We start from the raw sequence: 25,515 nt of genomic DNA, 5'->3' as shown, positions 1-25,515 counted from the left end.
CTGTTCTCAGAAATGGGTGGGAGTTCTTGCATCACAACAAGTTTTAGTGATATTAATAGCAGAGCAAAGTAGGTAGTCCTTGGCAAAAGTAGCTTATGCATAATAACACAAGCAAAATGATAATATTCATGTGCACAGATAGAGTATGAAGTTTATTTTGAGCTCTTATTTATTTTACTTTGATTTTTCTTTTGGAAAAAATATTTTCTTGCTTTAGATATCTGTTATGATATGCTACAAAATTCCTGATTCATAACATTTGAGTATCATAAAATTATACTTAAAAATTGACATTGTGGACCATGTCATCTCCTCTACCTTGACAGGTGGAGGATGTCATACTGTCTGGAGTGGCTCATAAATGTGAGTGCCTACCTCAGGACAGACTGTCAGGAAACAGGGCAGATACCCCAAACTGGTGGTGTATTCTATAATTAGATTTCACCAAGCCAGTAACAAATGTGAACTCCTGGATCATTATACCAGTCTTACCATGAAGTGACAGTCCGTCCCCACAGACTCTCCAGTCTATCTTGCCACTCAGGCTAGGTCTACACTACAGCGGGGTTCCGACCTAAGATACGCAACTTCAGCTACGTGAATACCGTAGCTGAAGTTGCGTATTTTAGGTCGGCTTACCTGGTGGTGAGGACGGGGGAAAGCCGACCGCTGCCGCGCTGCCGCCGACTCCGCTGCCGCCTCTTGTCGAGGTGGATTTCCGGAGTCGACGGCAGAGCGATCAGGGATCGATTTTACCGCGTCCTCTCGAGACGCGGTAAGTCGATCCCCGATAAACCGATTGCTACCCGCCGGATCGGCGGGTAGTGAAGACGTAGCCTTAGACAAACTGAACTTTGTGATAAAAGGGCACTAAACCAAAAATCACACCATATCAGGTTGCTCCCAGTCCCAAGAGACCAGTCACTTACCCCAGATCAATTGGTACTCCAGATCTGGAGAAGAGAAGACTGAGAGGGGACATGACAACAGTTGTCAAGTACATAAAAGATTGTTACAAGGAGGAGGGAGAAAAATTGTTCTTAACCTTTGAGGATAGGACAAGAAGCAACGGGCTTAAATTGCAGCAAGGGCGGTTTAGGTTGGACATTAGGAAAAACCTGTCAGAGTGGCTAAGCACGGGAATAAATTGCCTACGGAGATTGTGGAATCTCCATCATTGGGGATTTTTAAGAGCAGGTTGGACAAACACCTATCAGATTATCTAGATAATACTTAGTCCTGCCTTGAGTGCAGGGGACTGGACCAGATGATCTCTCGAGGTCCCTTCCAGTTCTATGATTCTATGATCTTACAACAAAGACAATGTTTGCAGCCAATTCTACAGTAAACTAACTATATGTTTATTAGCTAAGAAAAATGAATGAGATTTATTCTAAACTTCATGCAGCTGATTGATAGGGAGAGTTACTTACTACTCAAATAATATATTGAAATCCCAAGCACAGAAAAATTGTAAAAAATGTTAATAATTTGGGATTTTGCCCTTGTGCTCTATATTGAGACAAAGGACTGTAGTTGGAAGTGACTTTTTAGGTGTTTGAAATGGAAGAATAAACAAGGTTAACTTCCATTTAAAATTATGACTATCATTTTATGTTTTAAAATAACTACAAGAATGGTCAAAATGTTAGTTATTAAAAATATAAATTACAGGAAATGCAGCATAGAAATGAAAGATAGAGACTGATTATTTCTGTTGAGGTTGCAGAACTTATGTCAAATATTTTATAATAATTGCCTAAGTAAGTAGAAATGTGTTAGCTACACTATTTTGCTGGAACATTGGCATTTTTATAATGTTCAACTTGAGCCTTCCCTAGGAAGCCCTCACGTATTTCATTTTTATAATGATCATGGTTAATATCTGTTATCATTGTCTATGTCGGATACTATATTTAACTTCAATCTTTTGCTTCACATGCATGCAGGATGCTGGTGCACATGGCACAGGATGATTAGATCCTCTGTATTCAAGGTACTTCATCTTAATGGAATTGAAGATGGGCTGAATTAAGGGTTTCTAGCGGCCCATACTGGTTGGGTAGTTCAGAAAGAAGAAATTAAAAAAAAAAAAAAGAGGAAGCTAGTCAAAAATACTGAAACTCAAAACCGAGTAAGTCAAAGTCCTTAGACTTGTCAATTATACCATAATTGAGTCACAGAAGCCCTATTGTGAAGGATTAAGCAGCTCAAGGGGGGCCCCTATTAATTATTAGTATGTGTGTTGTGGGCAGGGCTGGCTCCAGCTTTTTTACCGCCCCAAGCAGCGAAGGGGGAAAAAAAAAAAAAAAAGAAAAACCCAATTGAGCTGCCGCCGAAGAGGAAGAGAGGGAGTGAAGGACCCGCCGCCGAAGACCCGGATGTGCTGCCCCAATAATGGACGGAGTGCCGCCCCAGGCACCTGCTTGCAGACAGCTATTTAACACAATGAGCCAAGCTGTTATCTTTTCCCTTAGGGCTACCATCCCTTTCACTTCTCAAATGCAAAATTATGGTCTACATTTAATTTCAGTGCCATAGGGAGATTCATGGCAGGGGAGGGTAGCTTCATTTAAAATTAGCCACTTTAGAATAACAGTGATAGAGCCAAGAGAGCAATGGGGGAGGGATCACATGAGAAAAGCAATATCATACACCACCTACCTCCTTCCCAACCCTACCAAGGGAAACACCCCCCCTCCCCTGCATTCCCCGAAGCTCCAGAGGGGTTAATTCAGTGGTTCTCAAACTTTTGTACTGGTGACCCCTTTCACATAGCAAACCTCTGAGTGAGACCCCCCCCTTATAAATTAAAAACACTTTTTATATATTTAACACTATTATAAATGCTGGAGGCAAAGCGGGGTTTGAGGTGGAGGCTGACATGACTCCCAGTAATAACCTCAGGACCCCTCAGGGGGTCATGACTCCCAGTTTGAGAACCCCTGGGTTAATTTAATTTTAGCACCCTGTGTCCATTCACATGCATGTGCTATTTTGAGCATTTCAGTTTTCACAACATAGGCTCATCCCAGATTCTGGAACAAGCTCAAATGCTCAGTTCGTGGAGCATGTACATAAGCTATACTAAAGACAAACCCACAGTAATCGTCTCCAGTTTGTGAGGGACCCCATGGAGCCAATCTCTAGGAAACAGATAAATTCATGGAGGTTAAGTCCATTAATGGCTATTAGCCAGGATGGGTAAGGAATGGTGTCCCTAGCCTCTGTTTGTCAGACAGTGGAGATGGATGGCAGGAGAGAGATCAGTTGATCATTACCTGTTAGGTTCACTCCCTCTGGGGCACTTGGCATTGGCCACTGTCGGTAGACAGGATACTGGGCTGAATGGACCTTTGGTCTGACCCAGTATGGCCATTCTTATGTTCTTATTTTCTAACCTAAATGAACCCAAAGTTATGGAGACAGATATGAGTCACGGAAGCCAGCAGAGTATCAAAAACCTGGAAAAATCTGACTGGATGGGCTCAGGTGTTTGGTCACAAGCTGAGGTGGTTCAAAAGTTTTGGATTTTTTTTAAGCAGAATTTTTTTATTGTTTCTTTAAACAGTCAAACACAGCAAGCAGCAAATATTTGGCCACACACTTCTGAAACCCCGAACCATGTTCAGGTTTTGGCAGACTAATTTCAGCTTTTCAATTAAAAAAAACCACAACAAATTATGAAGGAAAGCAGACATTGTCCGTGATTTTTTCTGCTTTTTAAAAACCCCTAGTTTTCGATCCAAAAAAAGTTTTGACAGAAAATATTTGTCCAACTCTTTTAATGAGCTTTAGTGCCTTTTAGCACTAGCTGATGCTGAGAACCAGTGATACCTTGTAAAGGTGACTTGAAAAGAAGTTCTCAAAACTGGGTTTGTGCCAAGATGCAAAAGGTTTTTAAATGTTTATTTTTCCCAGGGCTGCCCCCGGGGGGGGGGGGCTAGTGGGGCAATTTGCCCTAGTATTGCAACTTTTTTTTATGGAAGGGGCCCCCAAAATTGCTTTGCCCCAGGCCCCCTGAATCCTCTGGGCGGCCCTGGTCCAGGCTGAGGTTGATGGTGCGGTGGAAATTGTTGAAATCCTGGTGGAATTCCTCAAGGGCCTCCTTCCCATGGGGTCCAGATGATGAAGATGTCATCAATGTAGTGCAAGTAGAGTAGGGGCGTTAGGGGACGAGAGATGAGGAAGCGTTGTTCTAAGTTACATACTTTTATTATGTAGTTACAGTGACGGGTTGGATCACAGAAACCCTCTTGGGAGCTGCCACCCGATGTGCCAAGACTACTTCTACCCCTGCCTTCCCTGCCAGCTCGGGACCCCAGCACCCTGTCTTGCTGAGCCAGACATACCCGTCTGCTCCAACACAGACCCAGGGTCTGAATTACTTGCCCCAAAGCTGCAGGTTTACCTGAAAATAGCTCACAGAAGTGTTCTTGTCTTTAACACTCAGATGCCCAACTCCCAATGGGGTCTAAACCCAAATAAATCCTTTTTACCCTGTATAAAGCTTATACAGGGTAAATTCATAAATTGTTCACCCTCTATAACACTGATAGAGAGATATGCACAGTTGTCTGCTCTCCCAGGTATTAATACATACTCTGAGTTAATTAATAAGTAAAAAGTGATTTTATTAAATACAGGATTTAAGTGGCTCCAAGTAGTAACAGACAGAACAAAGTAAGTTACTAAGCAAAATAAAATAAAATGCACAAATCAGTCTAATCAAACTGAATACAGATAATCTCACCCTCAGAGATGCTTCAGTGAGTTTTTTCCTCAGACTGGACTCCTTCCAGGCTTGGGCACAATTCTTTCCCCTGGTACAGCTCTTGTTCCAACTCAGGTGGTAGGTAGGGGATTCTTCATGATGGCTCCTCTCCTGCTTTGTTCTGTCCCATCCCTTTATATATCTTTTGCATAAGGCGGGAATCCTTTGTCCCTCTCTGGGTTCCCACCCTCTCCCTCTCAATGGAAAGACACCAGGTTAAAGCTGGATTCCAGGTCAGGTGACATGATCACATGTCACTGCAAGACTTCATTACCCACTTGCCAGCACACAGGTATACAGGAAGACTTACAGGTAAAACACAGCCATCTGCAGTCAATTGTTCTGGTTAATGGGAGTCATCAAGATTCCAAACCACCATTAATGGCCCATACTTTGCATAATTACAATAAGCCCTCAGAGTTAGAGTTCATATTTCTAGTTTCAGATACAAGAGTGGTACATTTATACAAATAGGATGATCACACTCAGTAGATTATAAGCTTTGTAATGATACCTTGCAAGAGACCTTTTGCATGAAGCATATTCCAGTTACACTATATTCACTCATTAGCATATTTTTAAAAAATCATATAGACTGCAACATCACAGTTACATTTATGGAAGTGTAGGAATATAGAAAGCAAAGAGAAGAAACTACCAAGCAACCAGCACTAGCAGCCAAATCTTTAATCCAATTTTCTAAGAATTCTTGATTTGGATAAGTACAATTTATTTTATTTTGCCCAGCTGGGCTATCTTTTTTGTGTTATTTTTTAAAAATTATGGGATAGAGTCTTGTTGTTTAATGAGTATGGGAATCAAAGAAAAGTGTTGTGTATATACCAAAAGGAAGAGAAGCAAAATGTATATTAGTACAGTTGAAACTTAAAGGTTTTGAAAGGCCCAAGAATTTAAGAGAGGTGACCTGACTATATTCCACACTCCAGACCTGACATCTACTCCCAATACAATGAAGTGACCTCAGTTGATTACAGATTCTACCTTTAATTATACTAGATTGCTAGAATAATTAGAAGGAAACTGCCATTTGCTCAGTCAGATAGTCTCGTCTTGGAGGCATCCATTTTACAGGAACGTGACACTAGCAAGTCTGAGAAACCTAATGAAAAAATTGTTTAAACCAGCTCCCACCCTTGTTTTAGAATTTTTAAATATATGTAAACTAGAGTATTGTATCTTTATTCTGGTTATTTTTCTATTTTTTTCAAAACATACTGATATAATGAAGACCAATATTTTCAAACCTGGATGCCAACAGTCTTCTGGATATATATCTAGGCTCCGACATTAAAGTTCCGAGCAGCTACAACTTCCATTACATTCACTGCTACCCAAACTGTGCTGGCTTTCTGATGTAGTGCCAGGATTTAGCCATACATGTTTTGTTTAAACACTGGACTTCTTATCAAATGTAAAGTAACTTAAGTTTCCACATTACCATTGTTAGGAATTACAAATTACTACCTGGTCAGACTACCCATTGCCACAGGGCCATTAGAGTTTCTGGGGATCAGAGGAACACTGCACCCTCATGTTCTGTCCCATGGACATACCACCTGCCCTTGTGACCAGAAAGGAGGAGTAGAGCTGTAATGCCAGCTCTGTGTTCTCCAGAAATTTCCTTTTATAAAAAGGGAATTCTCAGAGGGCCAGAGCAATGCAAAGGAGTCCTAGTATGTCTGAGATTCTGGCCCTTGGGGCAAAGTTTTTAAAAGTATTTTGGTGCCTAGTGGGATTTTCAAAAAGCATTTATCTGTATCTTTAGGCAAATACATTTAGCAGTGTGGCTCCTAATTGCTGTCAAGTGGGTATTATAATTTATAAAGTGAATCTAGGGTTCAGAAACACAGAAATAAAGAGCTACAATGCAAATTGTTGCTACAGCTCCTACAATAGCTTAAGCATAGCGTATTGGACCCTCGCTCTCCGGCTTGGAAGGAGGCCTCTCGTTCCAGTTGCCTTCGGGCTTGTCTGGCCAAGGCACAAAGCTACAGAACAGTCTAGGGCCCTTGTCTCCACCCAAGGTGGAGCAAGGCCCTCCAGGTCCTCTAGTTTCCAGCCCCACAATAGGGCTGGGCACCAGACAGTCACGGCCAGTCTTTAGCCTGGGCTTGGGGAAGCTCAAGCTGCCAGCAATTAAACACCGCTACAGGAGGTTGGCTTCGTCCAGGGCGGGGCTCCGGCCACCAGCAAGGATATCACAGTCTATGGAGCTGGTTCGGGCCTGGGCTTGAGGAGGCTCAGGCTGCCAGCAAGCAAACAGTCTTAAGGCTGGCTTTAGCCTGGGCGGAGCTCAGGCAGCCAGCAAAGCAACAGTCTAAAAGGGAGCTGGTAAGGGAGGCTCCATCTTCAGAGCGGGAGCTTCCCTGCACAGTGTAGGGAGTCGGCCACCCTGGGGTGGGGTGGCAGGGGGACGCGGGCCCACCCTACTCCTCTGCATTCCCAGCCCAGGGTCCTGGCAGGGGCAGGATTGGCTGCCCCTGCATTGGTGAGGATCCAGCCGCAACACGCCGACTGAGCCACCCCTGGCTCTGCAGCCAGCTGCTCTGTGGCTGCCCCTGGGCTACTTCATGCCTCCCCAGGGTTTGGTACCTCTCACTTCCAGGGATCGTCAGGCTCCTCGGGGTACACTGCGGCCGGTAGTCCGGGCCACTCCTCATCAGGGTCTCCCACTTCTGCGGCTATCAGACAGCCAGGAGTAGGTTCTCCTCCTGGGCCTGGCAGTATCCTTCTCCTCCGGGAATTCTGCCACAACTGGGCTGCAGGGCCTTCCTCTTATGCTTCCGGCCCTGCCCCGGCACTTCCAGTGAGGGGGCGGGGCAAGCTCGGCTCCACCCACCAACGGGAATGTAGTGGACCCTCGCTCTCCCACTCGGAGGGAGGCTACTTGGCCTCACTACACATGGTATGATCTTTCTAAAAATATTATTGTATAGTGCAGTTCCCTGATGGATACTGTATTTGCCTTGCAATGGGACTAGAACACATTTCAGTCCAGAAAATAAACAGTATTGTGTAATTAGAGAGACAAAGTGGGCTTTTGAAGTACACAGAACTCTTCTTTAGCGATGACACTGAGTTTTTGTTTAATATTGTATATTCCAAGTTTTATCTCCAAGTGCTAATTAATTCTTGATTGAACCATTTCTTGATTAGATCAGAATTATCTATTGTAATCTCTCATTTTTAATGTTTTAAAATAATTTTACCTAAATTGTATCCACTCTGACCCATTTCAGTGGGACTTTCTGTAATTGTCTTGTGTTGTGCAGCATTTGCAATGCATTTCTAAAGCATGACAGTACTATAGTACTGTACATACCTAGTGTGATGGACGTTATGGAAATGGTACAGACTTTACTTCCTCTCTGGCACAGTCTAGATGGAGAAACAACACTACATATTTTCTGTACAACAGAAATCAAAGTTTACAAATCCGGGGCCAATATTTGAAGTTCTTATGCTGAGCCAGATCTTGATTTTAATTACACTGGTTTAAAGCCAGAGAAACTCAAATGCCATTAATGGAGTTACTCTACATTTACACTGGTGTTAGCAAGATCAGAATCTGGCTCTCAGGCTCAGACCCACAGAGCTATTTAGGTGCCGAAGTTCCAGTTTTAGGCTCCACTGCAATCCACAAAACTGCCAAAGCCTGTAGGTCACTCAGTGACTAAATTTTCAGGGTAAAAGTTCCATCTGCATCTAAGTTTATTCCTCTGAGCATGCACACTGCGGCCTCCCTCTAGGTGCCAGGATGCCTATCTCTAACCTAAGCCCCAGAGGAATCCATGAGCCGGGGAAGATAGGTATTTGTCCACATAACTCACAGATGGACCCAAGATGGTCGGCATGCTCGGAGGCTGCCTACCAGACTTGGCCCATTCAAAATAGTGGTGCGGCTGCTGCCATCCACCTTATAACTTTTAGCCCAGTAGTTACAACACTCATGTAGGCAGGGGTGAAAGTAACTTAAAAGTCTTATCGGTATGGGGGCCTCAGGCAGAAGGGGTCAGGCCTCAGGTGGAAGGGGCGGGGCTGGGGAGTCAGCCTCCCACAACCAGCCATTCAGTGCTGCCTGGCCCTTGCCACCCGGGGCTCTGGCAGCGATTTAAAGGGAAAGGGGCTCCGACTGCTGCTGCGGTAACGGTGGTGGTGGCCAGTAGCCCCGGGCCCTTTTAAATCGCTGGGACCTGGGGCAGCTGCCCCTTTTGCCGTCCCCCTTGGCGACCCTGGGAGGGGGCAAAAGAGGCAGCGACACTAAAGCGCTGCCACAGCAGCACTTTAAAGGACCCTACCGCTCTGGGGGAGAAAGAGTTTGCATGGGGGGGTCTCCCACCTCTCAGGAGGTGGGCAGTAACCACTGACCGATGGGTTGTTCTGATGTGGAGCTCCTTTAATCTCTCCTGTAGAAGTTGTTCCACTGTTGATTAAATAATAAAGAGTCATTAGGCCAGAGAGAGAGTACATGTGTGAGACTGACTCTGTAGTCCAGTGGTTATGGCATCCACCTAGGAGACGCAGGATACAGTCCTGCTGGTCCAGTGACTCCTTAATTATTTTTCTACAGGGGAACAGTTTAGACAGGAGAGTGAGGGAGCCCTATGTCAGACTATCCCATTGCTCTGTGCTCCTGAGAGGTGAGAGACTCCTGTTCAGATTCTTTCTGCACCTGAGGCATAGGGGGCAATTGAAACTGGGTCTCCCACATCCTGGATGAGTGCACTAACCACTGCACTAAAATTTTAAGGTGGATGGCAGCAGCAACCACCTCCTCTTTCAGCTATTTTGTGTGGAGTGAGACAGGCACCTCACTCATTCTTACAAGAAACGACTTAGGTGCCTAAGCTGCCTGACTCCAGGAGAGGGGTTTCTGTTCTGTATTGCTAGCAGATATAGGTGACTCCCGGCACCCCAGACTTAGACCCCAGACTTAGGTCTCCATAAGAGTGGTCGGGTTTAGGACATACCCCTCTGATCAACATCTACCATTGGCTATCTTACATGGCTCCCCACATTCTGAGGTGCCTGTCTCTCCCCATTCGTTGTATAGGGAGCATAGGGACTTAACTCAAGCTTTGTGGATTGCAGTGATGTTCTTGTGATTTTCTAGGGGCCTAACTTTTAGGCCGCTTAGCATCACAACACCTAAGTCTCTTTATAGATCCAGGCCTCATTTCTTACTCAAGGAAGATGGAATAAAGATATCAGAATTTGGTCCCAGATGCAGAGTAGTGGAAATAAAGGCTATGTCTTCCCTGACAATAAATAAATATATTTGATAGTGGAATGACTAATGCATATTAGATATCTCACTATAAAATCCTAGTGGAGACAAGGTACTGTAATTTTTACCGCTAGGTAGATAAGTGAGGTCAACACTACCCCTGCCTGTGGTTCATATCACCGAGCTGTGAAGCTACAGTGCCTTGACTCCACTAGAATTTAACAATGAGATAGCTAACTCACGTTAGTAATCTCACATTAAAACACACCTTTATTTGACAATGAAGACAAAGCTGAAGCTAAACAAAATTCCACAGCATCTCATAGGAAAATATGACTTCAGTGTGACTCATCTTTCACAAACTGAGGTGAAATGCAAATATTTATAAATCGTAATTCCAATTTAGCTTGCAGTATTTAAAAAAAGAAATCTAATGCTATACTTCAGGAATAAAGATTTATGAATATTTTATAAGAAGTCTGGTTAAAAGGGTGCATATATTTATCAGCTAAATCTGAGAGCCAAATGCAAAAGCTACAGTTTAGAGATGTCATGTATTTATGACTCTTCCTAAGGGATCTGGGGTCCAGAAACCCAATAAATGGAAGATGCTGATTCCTATGTGTCTTCTTTTATTAAAATGTTTAATGGGCCTGATTCTTATCTCACACCAATAATTTTAAATTAGTATAATTGTACTGGTTTCAAAAGTTAGTGCTGTTGTACACAAAAGGAGATATTGTTAATATTACTCACTTTACTGATTTCGGAATACATTGAGCCTGAGAGTGTAGTGGAATGGAAACTGTTTGTACAAAATGAGAGAGGGGTTGCAGCACTGCAAGGCATACTTTCTGAGGAGGGCACCCAGCAATATTTTGGGTAAACTTTACAAAACCTAGATAGTCTGAGACATGTTTTCATTTAATTAAAAAAGGGCATGCCAGTAACTATTGCAACCTTGCTGCGAAGTGTTGCAATGCATATTGTTCGGATAGCTGTCTTGACTAAGGGCCCGATTCTGCAGTCTTTACTCAAGCAAAATTCTCATTGACTTACATGTCTGAGATTTTTTTCTGTTGTCTTGCACCTTGTATAGTCATTAACACTTGTGCACAGTGCCTGTAAAGCTCTAACAAGTAAAATGGTAGCATTTTACACAGGTGCAAATATATACACAGGGTGCAAAAGAGTGGAGACTGAGGCCATAATGTCTGTTGGCTTCAATAGAATTACTCTGGATTTATATAGGTGTCACAGAGCTTAATTTGGTCTACCTTGTATTTCTTGTTCTTACATACATTGGCTAAGAAGTTCAGAACCTACGGTTTCACCCACAATTTTTTATGATTCCCTCTCCCCAAATGCTAATTACAATAGCTATGCTAGATTGTGGAAGATGACTCTGGAGTGGCTGAGAAAGGAGATTGAAGACAGAGCCCAAAGGCAGGACCGATTGTTGAGAGACTTTGGGATGTTGATTTGAGCTTTTGTTGCCCTGAAAGGGATCTGACTTAGATGCTTTCAGCTGAAGTATGAACAGGGCAGATAGACTGCAGGAAGGGCTGGAGATGAAGATTGTCTGCAGCGTCATGCCCTGTTGCAAGAGGGTGCTCTGGAATCATCATAGCCTCCTTCCATCCACACAGAAGAACATTTAACAGGGATTTGAGGATGCTTTAAGTCTGGGCTAGCTAGCATAGCTGAGGGTATGGACTTGAGATTGAAATTTGCTTCAGCCCAGACAGGCAAACTGCCTACTTTGCAGTGAGAATGCAGACTACTCAATCCCAGGTGCTGTTAGTCCTCCAGTCCCATCCCACAATTCTACCTGGGCTGTACTTTCTTGTGGAACTCCTCCCTTCTTCTGCTGTGCATTTTAACCCCATGTTTGCCTGCTCCATTTCTGCTGCACTTCCACAGCATTTGAACAGAGATGTGACAAACTGGGACTATATTTATACAATTTATGAATTTTGGTTAATATTGTGAAGTTGGTTTATGAAAAGCTGTATTCTGAGTGCCTATATGTATGAAGATCTACCAGGTCCTGTAGCAGGTTCTCAGCAGACAAATACAAGGGGCTAGTGGTGCTTGGGATTCAATTATACTATTCAGGTGCAAACAACTGGCAACAGTGGGTGAGATTAAGCCTTGGAAATCCAGTTTAACTTCCTCTTCTGAAAGGAGAGGGGGAGATAGAAGCAATGAAAATTTACCAGGAGCAGAACAAAGGCAGCCAGGTGACCAGGAGGAGTTTAAATAAGGGAACTCACAGGACTAGAGGGAGCCAGACAGGAAGAGGACACGTGGGGCAGAAGAAAGCAACAGAAGCTAGGTAAAAGAGAGAGACCACCTGTCATGGAACAGCCTCAGGAATGGGACAGCCTGCCTGGACATCTGTGGTCCCTAAGGACACCCAAGGGAAGGCTGAGCTAGAAAGGGAAATATGTGCAATGTTTGTTGTTTTGTATGATCTGTACTGTCCTGTGCTTTGAATGAAGTAAAGAACATAAATGTGTTAGACTCTGCAAAGTGTGTGTGTTAACTACTGTGTGCCCTTGAGAGAGTTAAACTGTAACAAAAAGTTTCATACCTTTGGGGTAAAGTTCCAGGAGAGGGTGTGTTTAAGTCCAAGAGTATCCTAAAGGTCACCATTGTGCGCAGAGGGGCTAGGCAACTATGCAGGGCTCCAACTCTCAGGAGGGAGTGTTAGGCTGCAGGTCTGTACTCCAAGAGTGTGCCTAGGGATCCTGAGATTGGGGCAGTGGCTGGACTGCATTCATGCTCTGAAGGCTTAAAATAGCTGGGGGAGCAAGGGACACAGCATGGATTCCCTTCGCAGCATTCCTAGTCAGTGACCATGAGGGAGCACTTGCTAGGATCTGTGACACCATCCAAGAAATCCTCCTGTGCTGGCAGTTTGCCAGAAGCTGACACCTGTCTCCTGCTAAAGTTGTGGGGTGTTATCAATAAGAACCATAATTTGGAGAAATGTACCCAACGTGAGATTTTTGTGTTTACTAGGCAGGAAAGAAATGGGAAATGGAGAGGGAAAGAAGTCAGTTGGGTGTGCTATGAATCACTTTGTAGTTTATAGACTGAATTCCTTAATAACGTTCTCATTAAAAGTTCTTGTTGCCAAATGCTGTTTGCTTTCACCTGCGGGATTGCCTGGATTAATAATGAATAACTCCACTTGGAAGTTATTTACATATTGTTCTCATGTCATAGCCACAGACAGCAGCTTCATTCTAGGTGAGAGTGAGTGAGTTTTCACACTGGGAATGAATTTGTAGAGTGGCCCTATGTAATGCACTGCTAAAAACCACAGGATATCCCACCAGAAATCCATTCCAGCTCAAAGGCTAGTACAGCCCTGTTGTGGATGTAGTTACATGGGTCTGGCATGGGTAAGGCTTTGCTGTGGGGACACCTCACAGAGGCAAGGCTAGCCTGTCTGCAGTGAAAACATATGGCTTTTCTACACTAGGAAATTAACTAGAATTACTATTGTGGGATAGTTATTCTGCAATAGCTATTCTAGAATTGCTGTTGCACTTTAAATTCACACCCTGCTTTAATATTAAAAAACAGGCTGAGGTCTGGTCTGTACTTAAAATTTAGGTTGACATAGCTGTCAATCAATGGTGTAAAAAAACCCACAACTCCTGAGTGATGTAGTTATGCCAACCTAATACCCTGTGTAGACAGCGAGGTTAATGGAAGAATGCTTCCCTCGACTTAGCTACCACTGCTTGGGGAGATGGTGTTCCTACATCAATGGAAAAACCCCTTCCATCAGTTTAGGTTGTGTCTACACTATGGGTTTCTGCCAGCATTGCTACTGTGATGAAGCTATGCCAGTATAGTCTCTGTAGTGTAGACATACTCAGGCAAAACGAAGACTCCACCCCTAGGCTCTCTCACAAAAGCCATTAAGATATATAGTAACTGGGCTCAGGCTCACACAGAGAGAGTAGAGCTTTGAAAAAAGAGAGTTTCCCTGAGAGGGGGGAAAGGGTCTAAGGGCTTGTCTACACTACCAAGTTTTGTTGACAAAACTTATGTCGACAGCCAAAAGTCAACAAAACAAAAATCTCCAAAGGGTGTTCACACTTGCTCCCTCTGTTGACAGATCCTGTCCACATTGGGGACACCATCATCGACAGGGTGAGCAATGCACCATGGGTATGTATCCCACAGTGCAGTATTGTGGAAAGGAAGAGCTGATTGCTGCGCATCTTGGGATTGTCTCCGAGTTCTCCCACAGCCCCTCAGCTGCCGAGAGCAGCATCATGAGTAGCTCTGGGAGCTCTCCGTGCTGAGGAATGGCAATGCTGCACAGCAGTCTGTCCCCCTCCCCCTGCAGCAGCAGTGCGCCTGCCGCTGTGTTCCAAGTGCAGCGCAGAACAAGAGCATTCCAGTGATTTGCTCTTCATTTGTTCCCCAAATGGAGCAGCACACAGATACTTCCCAGAGCTTTGAAAGGGGAGGGGCGCATGCTTGCAGGTAGGGTGACCAGATGTCCCAATTTTACAGGGACAGTCCCGATTTTGGGGTCATTTTCTTATATAAGATCCTATTACCCCCTACCCCCTGTCCCGATTTTTCACACTTGCTGTCTGGTCACCCTACTTGCAGGGCAGCAGAGATCAAAACACTGAGCAGAGCGATCAGGGCAGGCATTGTGGGATACGGGCGGAAGCCAGTTCTGTCGACAAAACAATCAGCAGTGTCTACACTGGCTCTTTGTCGACAATAAAGGGAGGGGAAAAGACGAAAGTCTCTTGTAGGGGTAGAAGTTTTTTGTCGCCAAAACTAGGTGTCTTTCATGACAAAAGTCCCATTGTAGTGTGTATACTCTTGCTGTTTTGTCGCCAAAAGGCAGTTTTTGGTGACAAAACTTGCCAGTGTAGACAAGCCCTAAGAGAAACACTTTCTGGAAGGCTAAGAGCTCTTGGGCTTACTAGAAGAATGTAAATGGGCATGTTCTGTTCCTGTAACTCAAGAGGGAAGCCCATCTACCTTAACTCGTCATGAAGTGTAAGGTTAGATGAGTTTAGATATGTGCATAGGCTGCTTTTTTAAAATCCCTTTCTCTAACGCTTTGCTCCATTTGCTAAATAAACCTACTTGTTTTAAGAAGGCTGTTTGTCACTGTATAGCATTAGTGAGAGGCTCCTGAAACACAGGTCCAGTCAAACCTGAACAGTAATAAGCAGTGGGCAGGTACAGAGTGGCATTTCCAGATCATGGTCTAAGAGAGGGAGAATTGTGTACTTCCACCTCCAGACAGGTAAGGACAGCAGACCTAACACCTTCGGGGGTGCACTCAGGGAGAGCAGAATGGGAACAGAGGTCTAATCAACTCTGTAATTGTGATGTGTTCTTTATACTCTTTTATTTATACTACAAATTATTAAATAAACCAGCATCTTTCGTGTGTATATTTTTATTTGATATGTTACCAAGAACTGAAGAAAAGTCTGCCAACACTAATTATAAAAGTCTAAGTATACATAAAAATGTTAATGTCTCGTGGATTTAATAATTGTCTATTCTGTTTTTCTAGTTATTTTCTGCTGGAAAGCTCCCAGGCACCAGAGTTGCTGAGCTGAAGGCAAAGTACACCGCTCTGCATGAGACTGTGATAAGGTACAATACTTGAAGATTTTCAGTATATCAGTTCTTGTTTCATTGTGAATACTTGATTATAGAGATTAGCCAGGGCCATAATTCCTTTTTTGGAATTGTTTCATTAGCCAAAGCATTACATGATTAAAGTAAAAATCCACCAGTGCAGAGGCTCTGCACAAGGTCATATACATCATTCAAGACCTGCTTACAGTGATTGGACTTAAAAAAGAAAGCGGGAAGGCAAGAAAAAAACCTAATATGGTTAAATGGCAAGATTTAAGAGGTAATTTTGAGCTAAACAAGTATCTTTCAGAAAATGGAAATCTGAACATAGTGATGGCAATGGAAGAGCATAAGCTACAGTGGGTAAAATATAAGGTAAAAATTAAAAGGGCTGAGAGCAAATGTGTAGAGCAAATAGCCAAATATATGAAAAACACAGAATAAGAAATTATTTTGGCTTATCAGAAGTAGGAAACCTGAATTAATAGGGTTTAAAGGGCACAATTAAGGAAGATAAGGACATTGCTGAGACTCTAAATAGTGTCTTTGTATCAGTTTTCACCTTATTTGAGGGCTTATGCAGGGCTTAAATGATGTCTAGGCCTTGTGCTGACCCTCTGCATAGGAGTGAATTTTACCCAGTGGGAACATTCTCAGTTACATTAGATAGGGTTATAAACAAATTGAGCTTCAAAGTGTAAGACAAACACTGTTAGGTTATTCCATAATTGTCCACTATGGGATTTCTTGCAGCTTCCCTTGAAGCAGAGGGTACAATCTGCTGTTAGGAACAACATATTCCATTAGATTCACCTTTGATTCCGCACTGCAATTCCTATCTTACCATTTTAAAAGTTGTTTCTCCTTGAAAGAGTCCCTTAACTTGAGAGAGACTCCCTGTTCTTAAAATGGGGATTACCCCTGGAACCAAAAATATTTCTTCTCAAAACAGAAAAATCTTCTTCGAAGAACTTAAATAGGATTCAGGTTGGGCCTTGCACAAGCCCTTTCCACTGCACTGAATTTCACCCTTTAAGAGCTAAAATATATCTCATCCGAACACTACAGTTTTAGTTCCTGTTACAGAGCACATTCTTAGTTCCTGTTGAAGTATGTGGTTTTCATATTTTCTTCTTAGAATAGGAAGTGGTTATCTACCTTGCAGTGCAATGAATAAATTGCATTTTTCCCCTGTGCCATTTCAGCTGTCTGTGCTATATGGCCAGTTTAATGTTTTGCTTTTATACTAGTGTCTGTGTAATTTGAATCCCTATGTTTTGGTTGTTTTAATATTTCTACACCTCGACCCCGATATAACGCTGTCCTCGGGAGCCAAAAAAAAAATTCTTACCGCGTTATAGGTGAAACCGCGTTATATCGAACTTGCTTTGATCCGCTGGAGTGCACAGCCCCTCCCCCCCGGAGCACTGCTTTACCACATTATATCCAAATTTGTGTTATATCAGGTCGCGTTATATCGGGGTAGAGGTGTATTATGTATCCAGTTGTTTGGTAAGCTTCATTTTGGTATATCAAAATTGTCTTAGCTAAAATTTGGTGTATAAATTCTCCGTCTGGGAGATTCCAAATTCCTTTTGCTTTTGGGTTTTTTTTTTGCCGGGGGCGGGGAGGGAGGAGGCAGCATTAACTTCTTTTTAATTAGCAATGGGCAAATAGTAGTGCTTTGATTGTTTCTGATCTTTTGTGAACCTCAAAACCAATTTTGACTTTTGAATTTGAAATTTTCTTTGTTGTTAGTCAATGTGGTTGAACTAATATAATGTAAAATTAATTTGGTAAATGTATTCATATTCAGAAAGCATGACCAATAATTCATATAACAAAGATTTCAGTGCTGTAAATTGCATAACATGAAGGTCTCATGATTCATTTATCATTGTAACTATTCCATAATAAGCAATGCATGTTAATAATAGTCTTACTCTTAAACATCAACAATTCAACTGTTACAACGAGCAAAGTCTGCTACATTGCTGGATTTATTACAAGACACTATGTCACTATATACAGCCAGACGTTGGCAATACAAGCAAAGTCGGGCAATTCATCAGTGATGAAGTCAGGGAGGGTGATGCACACTGAATAGCATAATAAACCTGCAGATTAGGATCACCGTCCATTATTGCACTGGCCTCCTAGAAGAAGATTAGGCCAAGGGACAGGCAATAAATAGTAGGGCCAGGATTTCACCTTAGATAAATTGGAGTTTTTCTGCTGACTATAATGGGCCAGGATTTCACCCTGATATCCGGCCTGTATCTTTCTGTTAGTGATCTTCTTGCCTCATGCCTGTCACCTCTCTAACAACAGGGAATGGATAAATGAAAGAATCTCTCTCCTAAGAGTCAAATCCCTTTCCTGGCTTGCAAAAGCTCCAGTAACATGAGATGCCACTTCACTTAACTGTGGGTTACACATAGGATCGTAGCCACTGAAGTTGAGACCTCAAGTAACAAAACCAGTTTGGCTTAACAGTGAAATCTTCGGTGCGCTTAAACACAAAAAGGAAGCTTACAAGAAGTAGAAACTTGGACAGATGACTAGAGAGGAGTATAAAGATATTGCTCGAGCATGCAGGGGTGTAATCAGGAAGGCCAAAACCCAACTGGAGTTGCAGCTAGCAAGGGATATGAAGGGTAACAGAAGGGTTTCTAAGGTATGTTAGCAACAAGAAAAAGGTCAGGGAAAGTGTGGGACCCTTACTGAATGGGGGAGGCAACATAGTGACAGATGATGTGAAAAAAGCTGAAGTACTCAATGCTTTTTTTGCCTCGGTCTTCACAGCCAAGGTCAGCTTCCACACTGCTGTCCTGGGCAACGCAGTATGGGGAGGAGGTGAGCAGCCCAAAATGGTGAAAGAATAGGTTAAGAACTATTTAGAAAAGCTGGACATGCACAAGTCCATGGGTCCAGATCTAATGCATCCGAGGGTGCTGAGGGAATTGGCTGATGTGATTGCAGAGCCATTGGCCATTATCTTTGAAAACTCGTGGCGATCGGGGAGGTCCCAGATGATTGGAAAAAGGCAAATATAGTGCCTATCTTTAAAAAAGGGAAGAAGGAGAACCCGGGGAACTACAGGCCAGTCAGCCTCACCTCAGTCCCCGGAAAAATCATGGAGCAGGTCCTCAAGGAATCAATTCTGAAGCACTTAGAGGAGAGGAAAGTGATCAGGAACAGTCAGCATGGATTCATCAAAGGCAAGTCATGCCTGACCAACCTGTTTGCCTTCTATGATGAGATAACTGGCTGTGTGGATATGGGGAAAGCAGTGGACGTGATATATCTTGACTTTAGCAAATCTTTTGATACAGTCTCCCATAATATTCTTGCCAGCAGGGCCAGCTGCAGGGCCAGCTCCAGGCACCAGCTGAGCAAGCAGGTGCTTTGGGCGGCCAAGGGGAAGGGACGGCACGTCGGGCTCTTTGGCCGCAATTCGGTGGAGGGTCCCTCAGTCCCTCTCGGAGGGAAGGATCTGCCGCCGAATTGCCGCCGAAGAAGAAAGCAGCGCGGTGGAACTGCCACGGATCGTGATCGCGGCTTTTTGGTTTTTTTTCCGCCACTTGGGGCGGCAAAAATCCTGGAGCCGGCACTGCTTGCCAGCAAGTTAAAAAAATATGGATTGGATGAATGGACTTGTAGTAGGGTTGTGCCGGGGCTCTACCCTCTGAGGTGGGGGGGTGCCACACCGGCTCACTAAAGTGCAGACAGTTCAACCTCAGGTCCCTTCACGCAGGGGCTGAGCGGCCCACAGTTCAGGAGCTCAGGCCCTTAGGCAGGGGCTGAGTGCTAATTAACAGTCTAAGCAGGCCCAGGCCCTGGGTCAGGGTGGGGCACAACCAGTCACAGCTCAAGCCCCTTTGGGGCAGGGGTTGAGCAAACAAACAGTTAAGGAGCTCAGGCCCCTTGGTGCAGGGGTTGAGCAAACAAGCAGTTAAGGGGCCCTGGGTCAGGGCGGGGCACACACAGTCACAGCTCAAGCCCTTTGGGGCAGGGGTTGAGCAAACAAGCAGTTAAGGGGCCCAGGCCCTGGGTCAGGGCGGGGCACACACAGTCACAGCTCAAGCCCTTTGGGGCAAGGGTTGAGCAAACAAGCAGTTAAGGGGCCCAGGCTCTACACCTGAGCATTGGGTGAAGGGGAAGCCTGCCACCCATGCGGGGTGGCAGGGGGGAATGCAGGCCCACCCACTCCACTGCGTTCCAGCCCAGGGCCCTAGCAGCGGTTAATGTCGCTGCCAGTCAGTGGGGTGTCCTGACCGAAACACACTGACATCAGCTCACAGGCCTCTGCAGCCTGACCGGGGTCGGCTACCCCCGGGCTACTTCCTTGTTCCCCCTCGGGGCTTACCTCGGCGGCGATGCCGGGTTCGGCCCAGTCCAGCAGCATCGGCTCCTCGGGTGCGGGGCTTGGGGGCTGGTCCGGCAGCTCTCCCCCTGGGTAGCTCTCCCCCTGGGTAGCTGGCACGGGGCAGGCTTGGCTCTTCCTCGGGGCAGCTGGTCCGGGGCGGGCTTGGCCAGTCCTCCTTGGTGTAATGGGTCCGGGGCAGGCTGGGCCAGTCCTCCTCGGGGTAACGGGTCTGGGGCAGGCTAGGCCAGTCCTCCTCGGGGTACCTGGCAAGAGGTAGGCTTGACCGGCGTGGGGGGATAGCAGGCGGCTCGCGGCCTGCGGTTGCCTCCCAAGCAGGAGCTTGGCCCGGGACGTCTGCTCTCTCTGGCGGTCTGGCCTCACTGAGCTCTGCTGACGGGCTTTTATACTTCCGGGTCGGGGCCGTGACCTCGGAGGGGCGGGCCCCGGACCCGGTGACTCCGCCCACGCTGGGATTGGAGGAAGCTCGGCCCTGCCGGAGACAGAGGGGTACCACATCGGCTCACTACAGGACTATAAAATGGATAGAAAGCTGGCTAGATTGTCAGGCTCAATGGGTAGTGATCAATGGCTTGATGTCTAGTTGGCAGCCGATATCAAGCGGAGTGCCCCAGAGGTCAGTCCTAGGGCTGGTTTTGTTCAACATCTTTATTAATGACCTGGATGATGGGATGGATTGCACCCTCAGCAAGTTCGCAGATGACGGGTAGGGATAGTGTCCAGAGTGACCTAGACAAATTGGAGGATTGGGCCAAAAGAACTATGATGAGGTTCAACAAGGATAAGTGCAGAGTCCTGCACTTAGGATGGAAGAATCCCATGCACCCGCTACTGGCTGGGGACTGATTGGCTAAGCAGCAGTTCTGCAGAAAAGGACCTGGGGATTACAGTGGACGAGAAGCTCGATATGAGTCAGCAGTGCGCTCTTGTTGCCAAGAAGGCTAACGGCATATTGGGCTGCATTAGTAGGAGCAGTGCCAGCAGATTGATGGAAGTGATTATTCCACATCTGGAGTATTGCGTCTAGTTTTGGGGGCCCCCACACACAGAAAGGATGTGAACAAATTGGAGAGAGTCAAGCGGAGGACAACGAAAATTATCAGGGGGCTGGGGCACATGACTTACGAGGAGAGGCTGAGGGAACTGGGCTTGTTTAGTCTGCAGAAGAGAAGAGTGAGGGGGGATTTGATAGCAGCCTTCAACTACCTGAAGGGGGGTTCAAAGAGGATGGAACTTGGCTGTTCTCAGTGGTGGCAGATGACAGAACAAGGAGCAATGGTCTCAAGTTGCAGTGAGGGACGTCTAGGTTGGATATTAGGAAACGCTATTTCACTAGGAGGGTGGTGAAACACTGGAATGGGTTACCTAGGGAGGTGGTGGAATCTCCATCCTTAGAGGTTTTTAAGGCCCGGCTTGACAAAGCCCTGGCTGGGATGATTTAGTTGGTGTTGGTCCTGCTTTGAGCAGGGGGTTGGACTAGATGACCTCCTGAGATCTCTTCCAACCCTAATCTTCTGTGATTCTATAAAACAAAGCCCTAGTTGCTTAAATGCTCCCACAAAAATCAAATTTAAATAAACGTGAATGCCACTCCCACTCCTATTCCACCACTACTCCACCACAGAGTAAGGCAGCCTATCATATTTTCCCCAGTCTATTTTATAACACTAGTCCCATCATGTAGTATTCCATTCACCTAGAGTTGTCTATCACGTGGACCATGAATATACACCAAGCCCACTGTAACTGAGCCTAGACACAGAGAAAAAGAGAGAGATCCTGATGTTCCCGGAGGGAGCGGGGGCGGTGTCCCATTTTATATTAAAGTTATAGGTCAGCATGTAAGATACAATAATATAATTATAAAGTTTCTTTCTGGTGCCTTTTTAATGCATGATCCTAAGTGCTTTTATTTAACACAGTTTACAGGAGTCAGAGATCCAGCTGTTGCAGGATGCCAAACGTTTCACTGTAGAAATAGAACAGCAGCAACAGGCACTGGAAAAAGCTGATCAGTTCCCAGAAGGATTTACCAGTGAAGTCTCCAGGATGAGACAGCAACTTCTTAAATATCAGAATGAATATACTGCTATTAAAGAAAGAGAGTATGAACTTCAGTACAAATTGAACAGGTAGGTGATGTTCAGATTCACTTCAGTGCAATTTTTAAATAACTCAACACTAAAGAGATAATATGCAATATAACCCCATTTCTCCCTGCATTATTTTCCCTCTAAACAGTTATAGTGTTGCTGTGTCCTATTAAACAGTTGCCATGATTTTCCCCAGTGGTGGATGTAATGACTCCTGAATGTAATTTGTATATCATTTTAAATGTATAGGGTACTTTGGAGTCCTTTGAGGTACTGTATAAATATGAGATTAAAATAATAATCTGTTTCACTGTGTTCTACAGCCTTTGGTAAAGACTATTAGTGGAGCATATTGTCCCATCATTCTGTTAACCAAACTGGCACCATTATTAGGTTTCACTGGGAAACTTCTATTTTTTGGACTGTTTTTAGTACAAATGAAGCAAAATGTCTCAGACTCAGCGATTGGGCTTGTGTTGAAATGATATCATAAATATGTTTGCCTTCAGAACTAACTTTTTTAAACCCAAAGTCAATACATATTCAGCCTTCTCTATTAAAGTAATAAAAAGAAAATGTAAGCTATGTCTATACTTTCTGCAAAAGAAGAGACTAAATATAGTCCTTTGTTGTGGAAAAAGTAAATGCTTGACATTCTTATGAAAGGTTGAGTCTTGTAAGTACAGCTTGATATTTTAAATAGCTGGATTTGGCTGCAAAAAATACTGTCTGTGTTCAAATTATCTTTCCACTTCCATGCCATAGAGAAATGGAGTATAATTGTCATGTAGTATACTTGAAACTTTTATAGTACAATTACAACTGAATGCTATCTCTTTCCAAAAAAAGTGTCTGTGTATATATATGTGCTAATGGAATACAACCCATATTTCTTCTTTGAGTAGTTATCCCTATGGGCACTTCACTTCAGGTGTGCATGCCCACCTATGCGCTTTTGATTGGAGATTTTTGGCAGCAGTGTCTGTAGGTCCACACTTGTGCCCTGCACATCCCTCATGCTCTGGTCCGAGGGTATATACGGCAGGGTGGACCCCTGATGCTCAAGTTCCTTCTCAACTGCCTGTGGCCTGAGACAGAGCCTGGTGGTGTCCCTTCGTTAGCTTGCTAACTCTTTTTTTCCTTACTCAATTTTATTTCATCTATTTTATTTTTCATTTGTTTTCTTTGCACTCTGTGCATTTGGGGGGATACCCCTCTATTCTTTTTTTCCCAGTAGCGGGGGTTTCCTGCCCACCTTGGATCCCTTTGTTTGGGGCCCTCCACTCTGCCCCAAAACCACAGGGTTCAAACCAGACCAGACCTGTAAAAGGTCTTTTCTGTTCAGTAATGGACGTTCTTGCTGCCTCTGCTGCCTCAGGGAGCACGCACTCAATCAAACTGTAAGGTCTGCTCTGGCTTCAAGAGCAAATCTAGAAAGCTGAGGGAAGACCAGTTCAAGCATTTCTTGGGGCCTGCCACCATTTCACAGCCCAACTCCTCTCCCGCTACTCCTGCCCCTCCCTCCCACATCAGCCTTGGGAGATCCAAATAGGGTGACCAGATGTCCTGGTCAACCTCCACATCTCCAACTCTCATGACCAAGTCCTAAGGGAGAGCGTTGATACCCCTGAAGCATTCCAAGAAGAGAAGGCACAAGTCCTCTGATAGGGAGTCAAAGAGGGAAGGGAAGTTGGGTGGATCAATAAAGAGCTCTCATGTCCAGATGTGGATACAGCAGAGGCTCCTAACCCCTTCAGTACCAATTCTCACCTACTTCAAAAAAAGGCTTCTCCTGCTTCCCATGTCAAGAAGACCTGCTTGATACCAGCATTGGTATCCAATTTGGAGCCCTCTAGACATAAGGACTCCTTGAAGAAGCAAGCACCAACCCTGACTCCCTCGATACCAACTCCTACAGTACTCCCTATGCTAGCAGGCCAGGAGCTTAGAAAGCCTGTGGATCACCCAGCTACACAATCCCCAGGACTGGTAGCTACATCACAGCAGACTGTTCAACAGCCCACCTCACCGGTACAGAGCACATTCCTGTTCTCAAAGGACCTCCTAGTCCTTCAAGAACCTGACTGTCCTCTCCTAGCAGGTACCAAGAGGCATTTCCTGACAGTACCATTAGCCCAGCCGATACCTTCGTGCCTCATGCACATGCATGTCCTCCTGTACTGACCCAACCTCTGGTTCCAGTGACACCTTCAGTACTCACGTGACCTCTGGTACCACTGCAGCTCCCTCACCTCCAGAAATGGGGGAGGATACTTTTTCAGATTCTGAGGTTTCTGTTTAGTGTACCACCAATCTCCCATTGAGACCTCCCTCCCTTGAAATCTACTTGGAAGAGGACCTTCCAGAAACTAGCAGTGATGAACCCATGGCCCACAATCTATACCCCATCCTCCCTCACAGTGGGCTTTTTGAAATCCTTGGGCCAGATATGGTGACCTGTATTATAGAGCTCCCTCCAGCAGGAGACCCCACTCTGGTACACCAGGATCCTGCCTCCAGCTCTCCTCACATGACAACACTCTGAGGAACATGATCTGGGAGCTGAGGAAGAGGTACCAACATATAATAAGTCCTCCTTCCCCCTAGATGAGGCAATGATGCCGCCTCCCCCATTCTGCACAGATGACTTCAAGATCTTTTAGAACCTTATGAAGAGGATAGCAGAGTCCTTACAAATCCTCTTAAAGGAAGTGCAAGAACCCCAACACAGCCTTGCGGGTATCCTTCACTCCTCTCCTGAAGGCAGGGTTGCCTTGCTAATAAACAATGTCCTAACAGTGGCCAAAACAATTTGGCAGACATCTGCCACCATTCCCTCACCTGCAAGAGGGATGACAAGATTTATTATGTCCCCTCGAGAGACTCAGACTGCTTCTTCTTCCATCCCACATCGAACTCTGTGGTGGGAGATGCAGTAAATGAAAGGACACAGACAATATCGCTCCAAGTCTACCCCTCATGACAAGAAGCTCAACAGCCTGTACCTCTTAGGTTACAAAAGTTACTCCTCTGCTGCATTTCAGCTTCAGATAACTATATAACATGCATTAATGAATAAATATGACTAATGGAACTTCATTAATTTTATTTATTATTTGCCAGAGGACCTGAAAGAACAGTTCCAAATCATTATTTCTTGGTGACCATCTGGCCTTCAGGCCTCTGTGCAGGCCTTGTTGGACACAGATGATACAGCCTCTTTCTCTGTGTCAGACACTGTAGTAATGCACCATGCTTCTTGGTTATAATAATAAAATATATGGAGATATCCTATCTCCTAGAACTGGAAGGGATCTTGAAAGATCAAGTCCAGCCCCTGCCTTCACTAGCAGGACCAAATACTGATTTT

The 25,515-nt window shown here is 44.8% G+C and overlaps 1 protein-coding gene across 1 annotated transcript in view; it reads left to right on the top strand.

Annotated features, from left to right (window-relative positions):
* Nucleotides 1-25,515, top strand: part of CCDC146 (coiled-coil domain containing 146) — a 124,331-nt gene that overhangs the window by 42,873 nt on the left and 55,943 nt on the right. Inside the window, exons 3-4 of the mRNA XM_024196967.2 lie at nucleotides 15,598-15,680; nucleotides 21,975-22,184. Coding sequence (XP_024052735.2) covers nucleotides 15,598-15,680; nucleotides 21,975-22,184 — 293 coding nt within the window. The remainder of the gene's footprint in view (nucleotides 1-15,597; nucleotides 15,681-21,974; nucleotides 22,185-25,515) is intronic.

This window comes from Terrapene carolina, unplaced genomic scaffold (assembly GCF_002925995.2).
Source record: "Terrapene carolina triunguis isolate 2854851 unplaced genomic scaffold, T_m_triunguis-2.0 Scaffold68, whole genome shotgun sequence".
NCBI lineage: Eukaryota > Metazoa > Chordata > Testudines > Emydidae > Terrapene > Terrapene triunguis.
This window is presented reverse-complemented; position numbering and strand designations above follow the sequence as displayed.